The sequence below is a fragment of the Oryctolagus cuniculus genome, chromosome 14, assembly GCF_964237555.1.
Source record: "Oryctolagus cuniculus chromosome 14, mOryCun1.1, whole genome shotgun sequence".
NCBI classification, from domain to species: Eukaryota; Metazoa; Chordata; class Mammalia; order Lagomorpha; family Leporidae; genus Oryctolagus; species Oryctolagus cuniculus.
The window spans coordinates 68,944,536-68,958,018 of record NC_091445.1 but is presented as its reverse complement, the minus strand read 5'-3'; the positions used below and the strand labels follow the sequence as shown (position 1 = coordinate 68,958,018).

Sequence of the window (13,483 nt, the reverse complement as noted above, 5' to 3'; positions counted from 1 at the left end):
CAGGAGCTTCACTTGGATCTCCTATCTTGGTGACAGGGGCCCAAGCACTTGGGACATCTTCTGCATTCCCAGATGCATTAATAGGAAGCTGGATCAGAAGTAGAACTGGCACTCAGAGAGGAAGCTGGCATCCCAGTCAGCAGCTTAAGTCGGCTTGGCATAACACTGGTTCCATATATTACCATTTTAACATGCAATCAATGTAAAAATTACTGAGATATTTTATATTCTTCTGTCATATTGTTTTTTTAAAGTTTTTTTTAACTGATTTCACTGAAAACAGAACAAGAAATGGTCTGAGCCAAAAGGGTGCTCTTACTGTCAAAAACATTTAACAGAAAAGAAACATGACTGTATTGTTAATGTTTTATAAGAGCTGCACAAAACCCACTATTACTGCATTAATCAATTTTTTTAAATCCATGTGCATTTTATACCCACGGTCTGTGTTTGGACTAGCCACATTTCAGTGCTCAAGAGTCACATGTGGTCTAGTGGGTACCACATGGGACAGTTAATCGTAGAAGCAGCATGGCATGACTTTGTAGGTCATCCAGCCTGACTCATTAATATCAGAACTAATGGAAATGCAGAAAGGTTGAGTACATTTCCTTAAGTTATAGCCTAAGTAGTGGACAAAATGGGATTAGAATGCAAGGGCCTTCACTGTATCTCCTGCCTTTATTCACACAGCTGATTAGCTGCAAAGCTGAACTAGAAGTGGGACTCTAGTTCCTTTTTATAGGCACTGCCCCCTACCTGTCTTACCTTTCTCATAATTAATCTAGAAAGTCACTGGAAATATTCTGGCTTAAAACCAAGAACAGAGTCGTGCTGAGTTCCTTCATATCTTCCCACAGAGATAATATTTTATACTTGTCCCCAGAAACCTGTGGTTTCAACAAGCCACTATGAAGAATCTGATTCCTTTAGCAATGGTTTTTAGTCAATGTCCATCACAATCCCACAGGAAGCTTCTACAAAATTCAAACAACGGTTCCCTACCCCAGAACGCTGGTTTATTTATAAGTGTATTCAAGTAGATTACTAGTTTTAAAAATGGTTCCCAACATTCTAATGCGTAACCCAACTCACAAGACCTCACGCTGTCAGAGCCACTGAGTCCCCTGATGGCAGGCAGTGGGAACACAAGTCAGGAGCTTGACAAGTCAGCAGGAGGCTGTCTTAAGCCCCACAGGAAAGGATGCCCTGAGCACTTCCCAGGGCGGGGCTACCTGGCTTCCTTTTCCTCTGAGCTCTATATCTGCTCCCAAGGACACCTTTAGCTTCATTTCCTGCTCTTGCAGCCTCACCTGTGGTACTGCCAGAGCCAGGGAGCAGGCAGGAATGCAGTGCGCAGGACTCTTGCTGGTGGCCTTGGCTGCCTGTGTGGCTCTTCAACCCTCAGAAGGTGAGTGGGGCACTGGCCATCAGGCCTCCAGTGGCTGGGAGGACTCCCAAATCAGTCTTGAAGGAGTGGGTTGGGGCAGAGCTCTTTATGTCTTCAGACAGGTATTTTCAATGATTTCTGATTACCTACAAGACAATGGCATACATTTAAATTCTAGATCTCTGAGGAATTTCAGGAAGGCACCTCCTTGCAACAGATAATTTGCCAAATGGAAAATGAAGTCTTTCTACATAAGTGCAACTTGGAGTGGCATTTCCTTTTAGATGACAGAATACATAGCCATATATAGGCATAATGCCTGTTATTCATATGTGTCCCCTTCCCACAACCTGCTAAATGTCTGAACACAAGTGTGTGCCCTCCTGGGGGAAAAGAGACTGGACCAAGGGGTACTGGCTAAGTAAACTGCAATTTCCCAAGCAAAGTCAGTCCCGTGGATGCCTACCTGAAGTTTCAGTTCAATCTTTAAAAGAGGAAACAGGATGAAAGAATTAAACCATGCAAATTAGATCTGAGAGAATTTAAATCGTGAGTTTCTAGCATGCAACTGGGAGACTGTAACTGAATCTGCACTGCACAGACTTCTCTCTACAGCAGCACTCACTACTGCATTAGGGAAACCCTAAATGGAGGTGCTCAACAATACTGGGCTGATGCCATCTCTTCTTGTGTTCTACCCTGAATAGATCTCTAAGTGCAGAGGCAGAATATAAATTTCATTTGGTCTGCTTTTTAAGAAACTGAACTATCATTTAAAAATGAGATTTCACATGCACACACTCATATGGACTTATACAAATTGGACATTAAAACTTCTTTCAAAAAAGCTAATCTGAAAACCATGGTTCCATATATACTAGCAGCACATCAGTCCTCTTTCTCTGAAGTTTGCTGTCTCGTATTAATTGCTTGGTCCCTGTGGCCCTGGATGCCACCATGGCCTCCTGTACAGGGCACCCAGGGCCTCTAGTTCCCCACAGTATACCGGTGTCATCTGCCACTTGGCATTCTCTCAGAGAAGAAGTGCCTGGCTGTTTTCCACTGTACGCTCATACTAAAGTTCTACTGTGCCCTGCAGACGAAAGTTGGGAGATTTTGCTTCATCGGGTCCCACATTGTCTTCCTGATGACAATCTATAGGAGGGGTAATGGGAAATTTCCCCTCTGCCTTTTGAAGATTCACTGGAATGAACTGACAGGACAGAGTAAATAGAACAAAGTACACACAAATTTATTAACATGCAAAAGGGGCACACAGCAACATCTCGGGAGTATGATTATCCAGCAATCCAATGTAGTTTAGAAGCTCCCGTACCCTTTTTCTACAGCAGAGAGAATGGAGAACACAGAAAATTCTGAGTGATTGTAAATGGCTTTTAGGAGAATGAATAAAAAGGACAGAAATCATAGACACAATTAGCTTTCAGTATGATTCTTTGGAATTTGAATGGGCCTGAGGGGCAGACCTTATCTTGCAGTGGGCATCTATTCAGCTGCAGTTACATTCTTTACTGTTCTTCCCCACACCCCCAAGACAGATGATGAGATTTGACGATGGAGATGCAAGGCAATTGTGTTCCTCTTTTTTTGTTTGTTTGTTTATTTATTTATTTGAAAGGCGGAGATACACAGAGAGGAAGATACAAGAGAGATCTTCCATCCTCTGATTCACTCTGTAAATTTGCACTATCCTGCCCTTTTTATCTATCACAATCTACACAACTTATATTTCCTTCACCAAACTTATTGTAGAAACCCGCTTAGGTCTGGGGCCAGTGAACGCATTTCCAGCTGCTCTCCAAGCTTGCAGCTAAGTTGTGGAAACCTGTCCTGGGAACTAGCCCTTTTCTGATTAGCATCTCTAAAAGCTCAACAAGCGGTTTTATTTTAGAGATTCCTCAGTTTCAAGACTTTCTGGTTTTGTTTTGTTTTGTTTTTTGACAGGCAGAGTTAGACAGTGAGAGAAAGAGGGAGAGACAGAGAGAAAGGTCTTCTTTCCATTGGTTCACCCACCAAATGGCCGCTATGGCTGGTGCGCTGCACCGATCCGAAGCCAGGAGCCAAGTGCTTTCTCCTGGTCTCCCAAGCGGGTGCAGGGCTCAAGCATTTGGGCCATTTTCCACTGCACTCCCTGGCCACAGCAGAAAGCTGGACTGGAAGAAGAGCAACCGGGACAGAAACGGCACCCCAACCGGGACTAGAACCCGGCGTGCTGGCGCCGCAGATGGAGGATTAGCCTAGTAAGCCGCGGCGCTGGCCAAGACTTTTGGTTTAACATCTATAATGTACGTATGAAAAATGTTTGCTATTTCTAGAGAAGCAATGTAACACAAAAAGAATTTTTCTCAAATTTGAGTAATGTATTGCCCTATTTAAAATGACAATGTTAACTTAAAAAATTAAAGGCAGAGAGATAGAAAGAGAAGGAGACACAAAAACAGAGAATGTAACAGAGAGATCAATCTTCTATCTGCTGGTTTACTCCCCAAATACCTGCAACAGCCAAGGCTGGGCCATGCGAAAGCCAGGAACCAAGAACTCCATCCTGATCTCCCAAGTGGGTGCAGAGGCTTAAGGACTTGGGCCATCCTCCACTGCCTTCTCAGACACATTAGCAGGGAGCTGGATTGGAAGTAGAGCTGCAGGACTTGTGAGATATTGTCACAGGAATTGTCCCTAGAAGAAACACATCTCCTTGTGTTAGACATTGTAGATATTTCTGCAAAGAAGTTTTCTTGATCTGACCCAGCCTAATTTTTCAGAAGAAAATATTTAAAAAGGAACACAGGAAACTTACAAGTCAGGAGAAGGATAGGATAAAAAGCAAGGAAAAAGAACGAATTTTTAAAATCCAAATTAAGGAGAACGGAAAAAGTAAAACTAACAAATACTAACCAAAATGTTAGTGCAGCAATGTTAATACAAACAAAACGTGCTATAGGCAAAAAGCCACAAGAACAGATAAATTTTACCAAAGGAATTTTATTTTTTAAAGATTTATTTATTTGAAAGGCAGAGTTACAGAGAGACAAAGGGATATAAAGATCTTCCATCCACTGGTTCACTCCCCACTGGCTGCAACATCACGGACTGTGCCAATCCGAAGCCAGGAGCCAGGAGCTTCCTCCAGGCCCCCCACGCAGGTGCAGAAGCCCAAGGACTTGGGCCATCTTCTATCACTTTCCCAGGCCATAGCCGTGAGCTGGATCGAAAGTGGAGCAGCCGGGTCTGAAACCGGCGCCTATATGGGATGCTGATGCTTCAGGCCAGGGTGTTAACTCACTGCGCCACAGCGCCGGCCCCAGATTTATTGAATTTCAAGTCCCACCTGCAGTTGCCTTCACAGGGCTGGAGCAAATGATTTTGTGGTCTGGACATTTCCCACCACTACATGTGCTGTGCTGCTAAGCTATGATGTTAAGGAGGTTAGGTATATTAAATGCATTTTTTTTTTTTTGACAGGCAGAGTGGACAGGGAGAGAGAGAGACAGAGAGAAAGGTCTTCCTTTGCCGTTGGTTCACCCTCCAATGGCCGCCGCAGCCGAAGGCAGGAACCAGGTACTTATCCTGGTCTCCCATGTGGTGCAGGGCCCAAGCACTTGGGCCATCCTCCACTGCCTTCCCGGGCCACAGCAGAGAGCTGGCCTGGAAGAGGGGCAACTGGGACAGAATCCAGCGCCCCGACTGGTACTAGAACCCGGTGTGCTGGCGCCTCAAGGTGGAGGATTAACCTACTGAGCCACGGCGCTGGCCAAAATGCATATTCAATTCATGATAAGTTCAACTTACCATGGGTTATTGGGACATAACTCCATGGTAGATCAAGGAACATCTGTATAACAAGTGATACATTACAAAAAGGGACAGAATCAGAAGACAAAATCTGACACAATGCCAACAACTGTGCTAGACTCTAGCTTGCCTGCATCAAAAATTGATCTGTCAGTGTCAAAAACCTTAACAGTTAGGTGCACAAGTGATTTTTCCTACAGCTCTAGGCAGAGCAGCCACGGTAGGCCAGATCTGGTGCTGGGCACCCCCTGGCTGGGTGACAGGGGCGCGTCTCCTCCAGGTGATGGTGGCGAAGGGAGCTCACACCACTGTGGCCGTGTGGGCAACCAGGATTTCATAAGCTGGACCAGGGACTCCACCCAACCAGCCATGTAGTCCCTGTGATACTGGGAACACCTCCTGCCCATCCTCTCCCATGCTGCAAGCTGGGCTGAAGCAAAAGGAACAGAGATGGGACTTGAACTTAGGCACCTGGACATGGGATGTGGGAGTCCCAAGTGGCATCTTAACTGCTAGACCAAATGCCTGCCCCTAAGTTCACCATTTAAAAGTACAAAGTTCAGGTATGTTCAATAAATTTACAGAATTGCTCAACCATCACAACTAACTAACCACAACAGATTTTCATCAAACCAAAAAATGATCCCATACCGATGAGCCATCACTCCCCACTCTCTCTAATGCTCTTCCTCAAACCCCGCAACCTCTGGCAACAGCTAACCTTTTTTTTTTTTTTTTAAGATTTATTTATTTATTTAAAAGGCAGAGTTACAGAGAGAAAGGGCGACATACACACACACATACACACACACACAGAGCTGCAACTGCCAGGGCTAGGCCAGGCAGAACCCACGAGCCTGAAGTCCATCCTAGTTACCTACATGAGTGGCAGAGACTGAAGCACTTGGGCCATCCTCTGTTGCCTTCCCAGAGAAATTAACAGTAAGCTGGACCAGAAGCAGAGCAGCCGGGACTTGAATTGGCATTGGGATTTGATACTGGTGTCAAAAGCAGCAGCTTAACTGTCTGTGCCACAATGCTAGCCTCTCTTGAGATATTTTCTGGTTCCCCTTTTGATTTCTTCTTTGATTCAGTGATTGCTCAAGGGTGTATTGTCAGGGAGGGCGCTGTGGTGCAGCGGGTAAAGCCACCGCCTGCAGTGCCGCCTGGTGCCAGTTCAAGTCCTGGCTGCTCCACTTCCAATCCAGCTGTTATAGCCTGGGAAGGCAGTAGAAGATGGCCCCAGTCCTTGGGCCTCTGCACCCACATGGGAGACCTGGAAGAAGCTCCTGGCTCCTGGATTTGGACTGGCCTGGCTCCAGCCATTCCAGCCATTTGGGGAGTGAATCAGCAGATGTAAGACTTCTCTCCCTTTCTCTGCCTCTGCCTCTCTGTAACTCTGCCTCTCAAATAAATAAATATTTTTTTAAAAAGAGTGAATTGTTTAATTCCCATGTATTTGTGAGTGTTCTCATTTTCCTTTTGTTACATATTCATAGTTTCATTCCATTGTGGTCAGAAAAGAAACTTGGAATCATTTTAATCTTCTTAATTTTCTAAAAACTTTTGGTGATGTAGCATGTGATCTGTCTTGGACAATGCTCTCTGTGCAGCTGAGAAGAATGTATATTCTGATACTCTTGATGGAGTGTTTTGTACAAATCTGTTACCTGTTTGGTTTATAGTGTAGTTCATCTACGCTGCTTCTTTACTGATGTTATGTCCCAGTGATCTCTGTCCATTATAGGAAGAGGAGTATTGAAGTCATCTGCTTCTATTGTTGTATCTATTTTCTGTCACTATAAGAAAATAACTGAGAGTAGGTATTTTGTAAAGAAAAGAGGTTTAGAGGACTAAACTGTGGCTCAGTGCATAAGCAGCGCTGGCATCCCTTATGGTCACCAGTTCAAGTCCTGCTGCTCCTCTTCCAGTCCAGCTCCCTGCTAATGCACCTGGGGAAGCAGCAGAGGAAGACCCAAGTCCCTGGGCCCTTGCATCCACACGGGAGACCTGCAAGAAGCTACTCACTTTAGCATGGCCCAGCCCTGGCCATGGCAGTCATCTGGGGAGTGAACCAGCAGATGGAAGATCTCTCTCTGTCTCTTCCTCTCTTTCTAATTCTACCTTTCAAACAAATAAAATAAATCTTAAAAAAAAAAACCATGAGGTTTATTTATAAAGCTCACAATTCAGGAGGCTCAAAGGAACAGTTCTGGCTTCTTTTCAGCTCTGGTGAGGGCCTCATGGTAGAGGTCATCGTAATGTCAGCAGCAAGAGCAAGAGGCAGGGAAGAGATCACATGGTAGACAGGAAGCCAGAGGGGGATTCCGGGATCAGGCTTGCTCTCTCCTAACAATCCTCTCATTAGTCCTACCAGCGTCCAATGGTACAATTGCCTTGTATAGACTCTACCTTCACTTTTAAAAATAAGATTTATTTCTTTAAAAGGCGAATAACACAGAGAGAGGGAGACACACATCTTCCATACACTGGTTCACTCTCCAAATGCCCACAACAGCCAGGGAAAGGCCAGGCCAAAATTAGGAGCCAGAAGCTCCATCAGTGTGTCCCATGTGGGTGGCAGGAAACCAAGACCTTGGGACATAATCCCCTGCCTCCCAGGTGCACTAGCAGGAAGCTGAATTGGAAGCACAGAGGAGCCAGGACTCACAGCAGGCACTATGATAGGGGGTGTGGGCATCTCAAGCAGCAACTTAACCTGCTGTAACACAAGACTGCCCCAAGGCACCACATCCAACATCACCACACTAAGCACTAAGTCCCTAACACCTGAGCCCTTGGGGCACCCGCTCAAACCATACTGGGACCATAGCAATTGTACAGCTGCTTGCTTCTCCCTGCAGATCTGTTGGTATTGGATCTTTATATGTCTAGCTACTCTGTGTTGGCTGCATGTATGATTACAGTTGTTACATCTTCCTGCTGAATTGGCCCTTTTATCAGTATGTGATGACCTTTTCTGTTTGTGGTGGCTGGGTCTTAGTTTTGTAGACATTTAGTCTCTAAGGTTTGCTAAGGGAATGGTCGTGCACCTGTCCTTATGGCTGTGTGAGTGTGCTAGAAGGACAGAACTCCAGAAGACAATTATACTGGGCCTAAACATGTGGCTCCAGATGTGTCTCCTCTATTGTAACCCCTGAGGATAGAGGCCTCTTGATTTATTTATTTTTTTTGTTTCCCTAGTGATAAGCATTGTGTCCAAAATATTTTAATTGCTCAGTAAATGGTTTTTGAGTAACTGAATTAAGGAATGTCAACAGAAAGTTTGGATCCCTAGAGAATGAGTCGCATAGTCATTTTAAATTTCATAGAAAGCTCCTTTTCTTCAAGGTGATGAGGCTGTGAGTAGGCCTGGTCTTTCTTTGTGGGCCAGGTGTGGATACAGGGATCTCCCCCTCCCCACACACAGGACAGGAACCTCTGTTGCTTACAGCAGCTGCTATGGGGGGCTCTGTTTCTGTTAGCCTCTTCTTCTTCTTCTTCTTCCTCTTCCTCTTCTTCTTTTTAATGTTTTGACAGGCAGAGTGGACAGTGAGAGAGAGACAGAGAGAAAGGTCTTCCTTTGCCGTTGGTTCACCCTCCAATGGCCGCCACAGCCAGCGCGCTGCGGCTGGCGCACAGCACTGATCCGATGGCAGGAGCCAGGTGCTTCTCCTGGTCTCCTATGCAGATGCAGGGCCCAAGCACTTGGGCCATCCTCCACTGCGTTCCCGGGCCACAGCAGAGAGCTGGCCTGGAAGAGGGGCAACTGGGACAGAATCCGGTGCCCCTACCGGGACTAGAACTTGGTGTGCCGGCGCCGCAGGCAGAGGATTAGCCTAGTGAGCCACAGCGCTGGCAGGGACTGCCCTCTGTTATTGGGAGGCTGCCCCCTGAACCCACGGCTGGTGTTCTTCTGAACTCTTTCTACTCACTATTCCTCTGGTGAAATAAGCAGCACAGGAGAATGTCCCGCACAGGGCCTGCAGGGATTCGCAGACCCGCATTTTAATGTGGGCACTGTGTTTCCTTCCACTGTGTGCTGCTCTCTCTCCTTGCTTCTGGGTAACAAGAGCCCCCCCACCCCACCCCGACCTCCTAACCTGCTTGTCCCCCTTTTAATCCATCTTGCTTATCACTGTGAGGTGGATTTTTCTAAAACCCTTCTTTCTCCAACATTTAGTTTGAAAGCTGACATTCAAGGCCTCGGTGGTCTGACCTCAGGATTTGTAAAACTGTGTCTCCTATCACTCCCCTTCCTCGTTACTCACTTTAGACAACGTGCTCCATCTTTCTTCAGATTCTAAATGCACCTCAGGCTTTCCTGTCTCTGAACCCTCTCTGAACCATGCACTTCCCTTAGTCTGGACAAGTCTTTCTTCACTTCCCTCCACCCTACACATCCTGCCAGGCTCAGCCAAGTCCTTCCCTGCTGGGAAACTCTGAAGTGGGCTCCCAGGACCCCTGGAGTCACTGCTTTCATCTTTGCCAAGTCAGCCTGAAACCCCTCGAGGGGTGGCACTGTGGCATAGTGGAAGAAGCCACCGCCTGCATTTCTGGCATCCCATATGGGAGCTGGCTCAAGACCCAGCTGCTCCACTTCCGATCCAGCTCTCTGCTATGGCCTGGGAAGGCAGTAGAAGATGGCCAAAGTCCTTGGAATCCTGCACACACGTGGGCGACTGGGAGGAAGCTCCTAGCTCCTGGCTTCAGATCAGCGCAGCTCTGGCTGTTGTGGCCAATTGGGGAGTGAGCCAACCGATGGAAGACCTCTCTCTCTCTCTCTCTCTCTCTCTGCCTCTCCTTCTCGTTGTGTAACTCTTTCAAATAAATACAGAAAGAAAGAGAGAGAGAGAGAAAGAGAGAGAGAGAAAGAGGGAGAAAGAAAGAGAGAGAAAGAGAGAAAGAGAAACCGCAAAGCAGCATTATGCACAGCTTTTCCATCTCTGGTTTTGTGGTTTTGCCCAAATTCATTTTATCTCCCACAAATGCAGTTTGAGTTTCAGTATGTAAAGGCATGTTTTGCCCGGGTCTGTTTCATGAAGCCCTCAGTAAGGGCCACTTGCTAAAGTGAAGCACTAAAGATGAAAGCCGTGCCAGTTTTCTATAAATTCCGTTGTGTGGGTGCAGTCTGTTGAAATCTTTGCTTAGTGTATACTAAGTTGATCTTCTGTACATAAAGATAATTGAAAATGAATCTTGATGAAGAGTGGGATGGGAGAGGGAGTGGGAGATGGGATGGTTGCGGGTGGGAGGGAGGTTATGGGGGGAAAAGCCACAACAATGCAAAAGTTGTACTTTGTAAATTTATATTTATTAAATTAAAAAAAATTGACATTTCCTCTTTTTTTTCTTCTTTTAGCCATATTGCCCTTTTTCTCCAGCTGTTGCACTGAGGTTTCACCACACCTTTCCAGAAGGCTTCTGAAGATGGTTCATACATGTCACCTGCAGAGAGCTGATGGGGACTGTGACTTGGATGCTGTCGCGTGAGTGCTTTTTGGCAGGAATATCTGATTCCACACAGTGAACAACATGCAGATAATTTTCCAAACAAGAGAGGGAAGAGTCTGTTCGTTGGGCCCCTGGCTCCCTGGAGTAAATGCACAATCTCTGTTCAGGGATGTCCTGACCCCCACAGTAGCCCTCCAGCCCCTTCAACCAGCACCTTCCCCACAGTGCTGTGACTGGACTAATGCCCTCAGTCACCAGCAAATGCTCACGACCTTCCTAAACAAAACAAGGGAGAGTCTGAGTGGAAAAGCAAACTCCAAGCAGAAGGTGACTCTGTTCATGGTGTTCACTGTAACTCTTTCCAGACAAGTATATGGGTTGCTGTCATTCTTACTCTCTGGAGTGCGGTGACATCTGCACTTGTCACAAAGGTCACATGCAATCCAATCACAAATGCCCTGCTCTGATTTGATTCTGGGGGTTGGTTTGCGGTGAACTCCCTCCACTTCCCACCCCATCCCTAATGAGTTATGGAAACAGTTCTATAGGTGCTCTAAAACCTGAACTGCACGGGTATTTATCAAATGTGGATTCTGACAGCAATGCTGGGAGGAAGGCATCACATATGGAAGAGAGTTGTGCCCGAGTCCTAGGTCACTGGTGCCACATAACTAGAGACTAGCAGAAAAGGGATGCGAACCCAATCTCTTGGTTCTGAACCTACTCCAAGGTCATTCATTAGGGCTCTAGCTGTTCTGGGCATTTGGGGAGTGAATCAGCAGTGAAACACTCTGCTCCCTGTCTCTGTCTCTGTCTCTCTCCCTCTCCCTTTTTCATTCCCCTCCCCTTCTTTCTCCCTATCTTAAAAAAAAAAAAAAAAAAAAAGAATTCAGCCTCTAAGAATACAGTGTCCAGGGGACCAGCGCTGTGTCGTAGCATATAAAGCCACTGCCTGAAGGGCCAGCATCCCATTTGGGTGCCAGTTCGAGTCCCAGGTGTTCCGCTTCCAATCCAGCTCTCTGCTATGGCCTGATAAAGCAGCAGAAGATGACCCAAGTTCTTGGCCCCTGCATCTTTGTGGGAGACCAGAAGAAGCTCCTGGCTCCTGGCTTCGGATCGGCGCAGCTCCGGCCATCTAGGGAGTGAACCTCTCTCTCTCTCTCTTTCTCTCTGCCTTTCAGATAAATAAATAAATCTTTAAAAAAATAAATAAATAAAAAAGAATACAGTATCCAAAGGTAGGAACTGCTTGTGTGTTATTAGGATTTTATTTATTTGTATTAGCTAATGGTGACACTTTTTTCTCCCCTTCTTAACAGCCTTTATTTCGGGCGCAGAAGATTCTGTGTTACCACAGAGAATCATATGCTTAAGGAATGGATGAAAGCACAAGCAGCCAAGAAAATTGGTCAACGCATAATTTGCCGCGAGAAGAAGTATAATAAGAGTTCATCAAGGGGCACGTCAGTGGAGGGTTCCATGACGGGCTGCCATAAGACTTCTTCCTAGACAGCTGATGCCAAGACCACAAAGACGATTCCTCTAGTGAAAGGCAGCACTCACCTTAATATGATCTTTTAAGAGGAGCTTGTAATTTCTTCAATTTTATTATTACCATTATTACCAGGTTTTCCAGGCCTACAGAGATGTACAAAGAATAGTACAATGAGCACCTGTCTGTATACCAGTCACAGATAATTTTACAACACATACACACACACAATTTTGCTAAGCCACGAAAAAAGTTGCAAACATGACACTTCATTCAATTTCCTCTTTAGTATTTTAATTTGGCATACTTTAAGAATAAAGGCGCTGGGGCAGAGCAGGTTAAAGCCCTGGCCTGCAGTGCTGGCATGCCATATGGGTGCCAGTTCAAGTCCCAGTTGCTCCACTTCTGATCCAGCTTTCTGCTATGGCCTGGGAAAGCAGTAGAAGATGATCCAAGTGCCTGGGCCCCTGCACCTACATGGGAGACCTGGAAGAAGCTCCTGGCTCTAGGTTCCTGGTTTCAGATCTGTCCAACTCCAGCTGTTGCAACCATTTGGAGAGTGAGCCAGTGGATGGACGACCTCTCTCTCCCTGTGTAACTCTGCCTTTCGAATACATAAATAAATCTTTAAAAAAAAAAAGAATAAAGACATTTTACTTTATAACATTATCACTTTATCATTTTCTCTTATAACATCATTTTCATACCTAAAAACTAATACTGTAATTACATATTATATATATATCACATTCAAATTTTCCTTTTTCCAGAATGTTTTGTACATTTTTTTTCAATCTGAGGATCAATCAAGGTCACACATTGCAACTAATTGTTATATTTCTTTAGTATCTTTTTAAAAATATTCATTTGACAGAGCAAAATAGAGAGAGTTCCCAACCTGTTTCATTCTTCAAATATCTGCAACAGCTAAGACTTAGCTGAGTTGAAGCCAGGAGCCAGAAACTCAATCCAGGTTTCCTGTGTGGGTGGCAACCATTCAAATATTTGAGCCCTCAACTGCTGCCTTCCAGAGTCCACATTAGCAGGAGCTGGAATTAGAAGCCAGAGGCAGGCATTGAACTCTTATGGGGTACGGGTGTCCTAACTGGTGGCTTAACCATAAGACCAATTGCCTGCTCCTATTATCTTTCAATCTAAGAAATGTCCTCTATTTGTTTTCTTTGTGCACATGGATGGACATCTTGGCCAGTGTTCATTCCACATTCCGGATTTGTCTGATTGTTGCCTTATAATCAGGTTCAGGTTTACCATATTTGGTAGGAATTTCCTATGGGAATTTGTGTACTTCCTATTGTGTCACTTAGGGCTCATGA

General features: G+C 45.5%; 1 protein-coding gene across 1 annotated transcript; it reads left to right on the top strand.

The window, feature by feature from the left end:
- Positions 1-1,280: 1,280 nt before the first annotated feature.
- On the top strand, positions 1,281-12,818 carry LOC100303767 (C-C motif chemokine 28). The gene is made up of 3 exons (XM_002714016.4): positions 1,281-1,411; positions 10,566-10,692; positions 11,977-12,818. Exons 1-3 carry the CDS (start codon positions 1,348-1,350, stop codon positions 12,164-12,166), a joined length of 381 nt encoding a protein of 126 aa, XP_002714062.2. The 5' UTR covers positions 1,281-1,347; the 3' UTR covers positions 12,167-12,818.
- Positions 12,819-13,483: the final 665 nt, after the last annotated feature.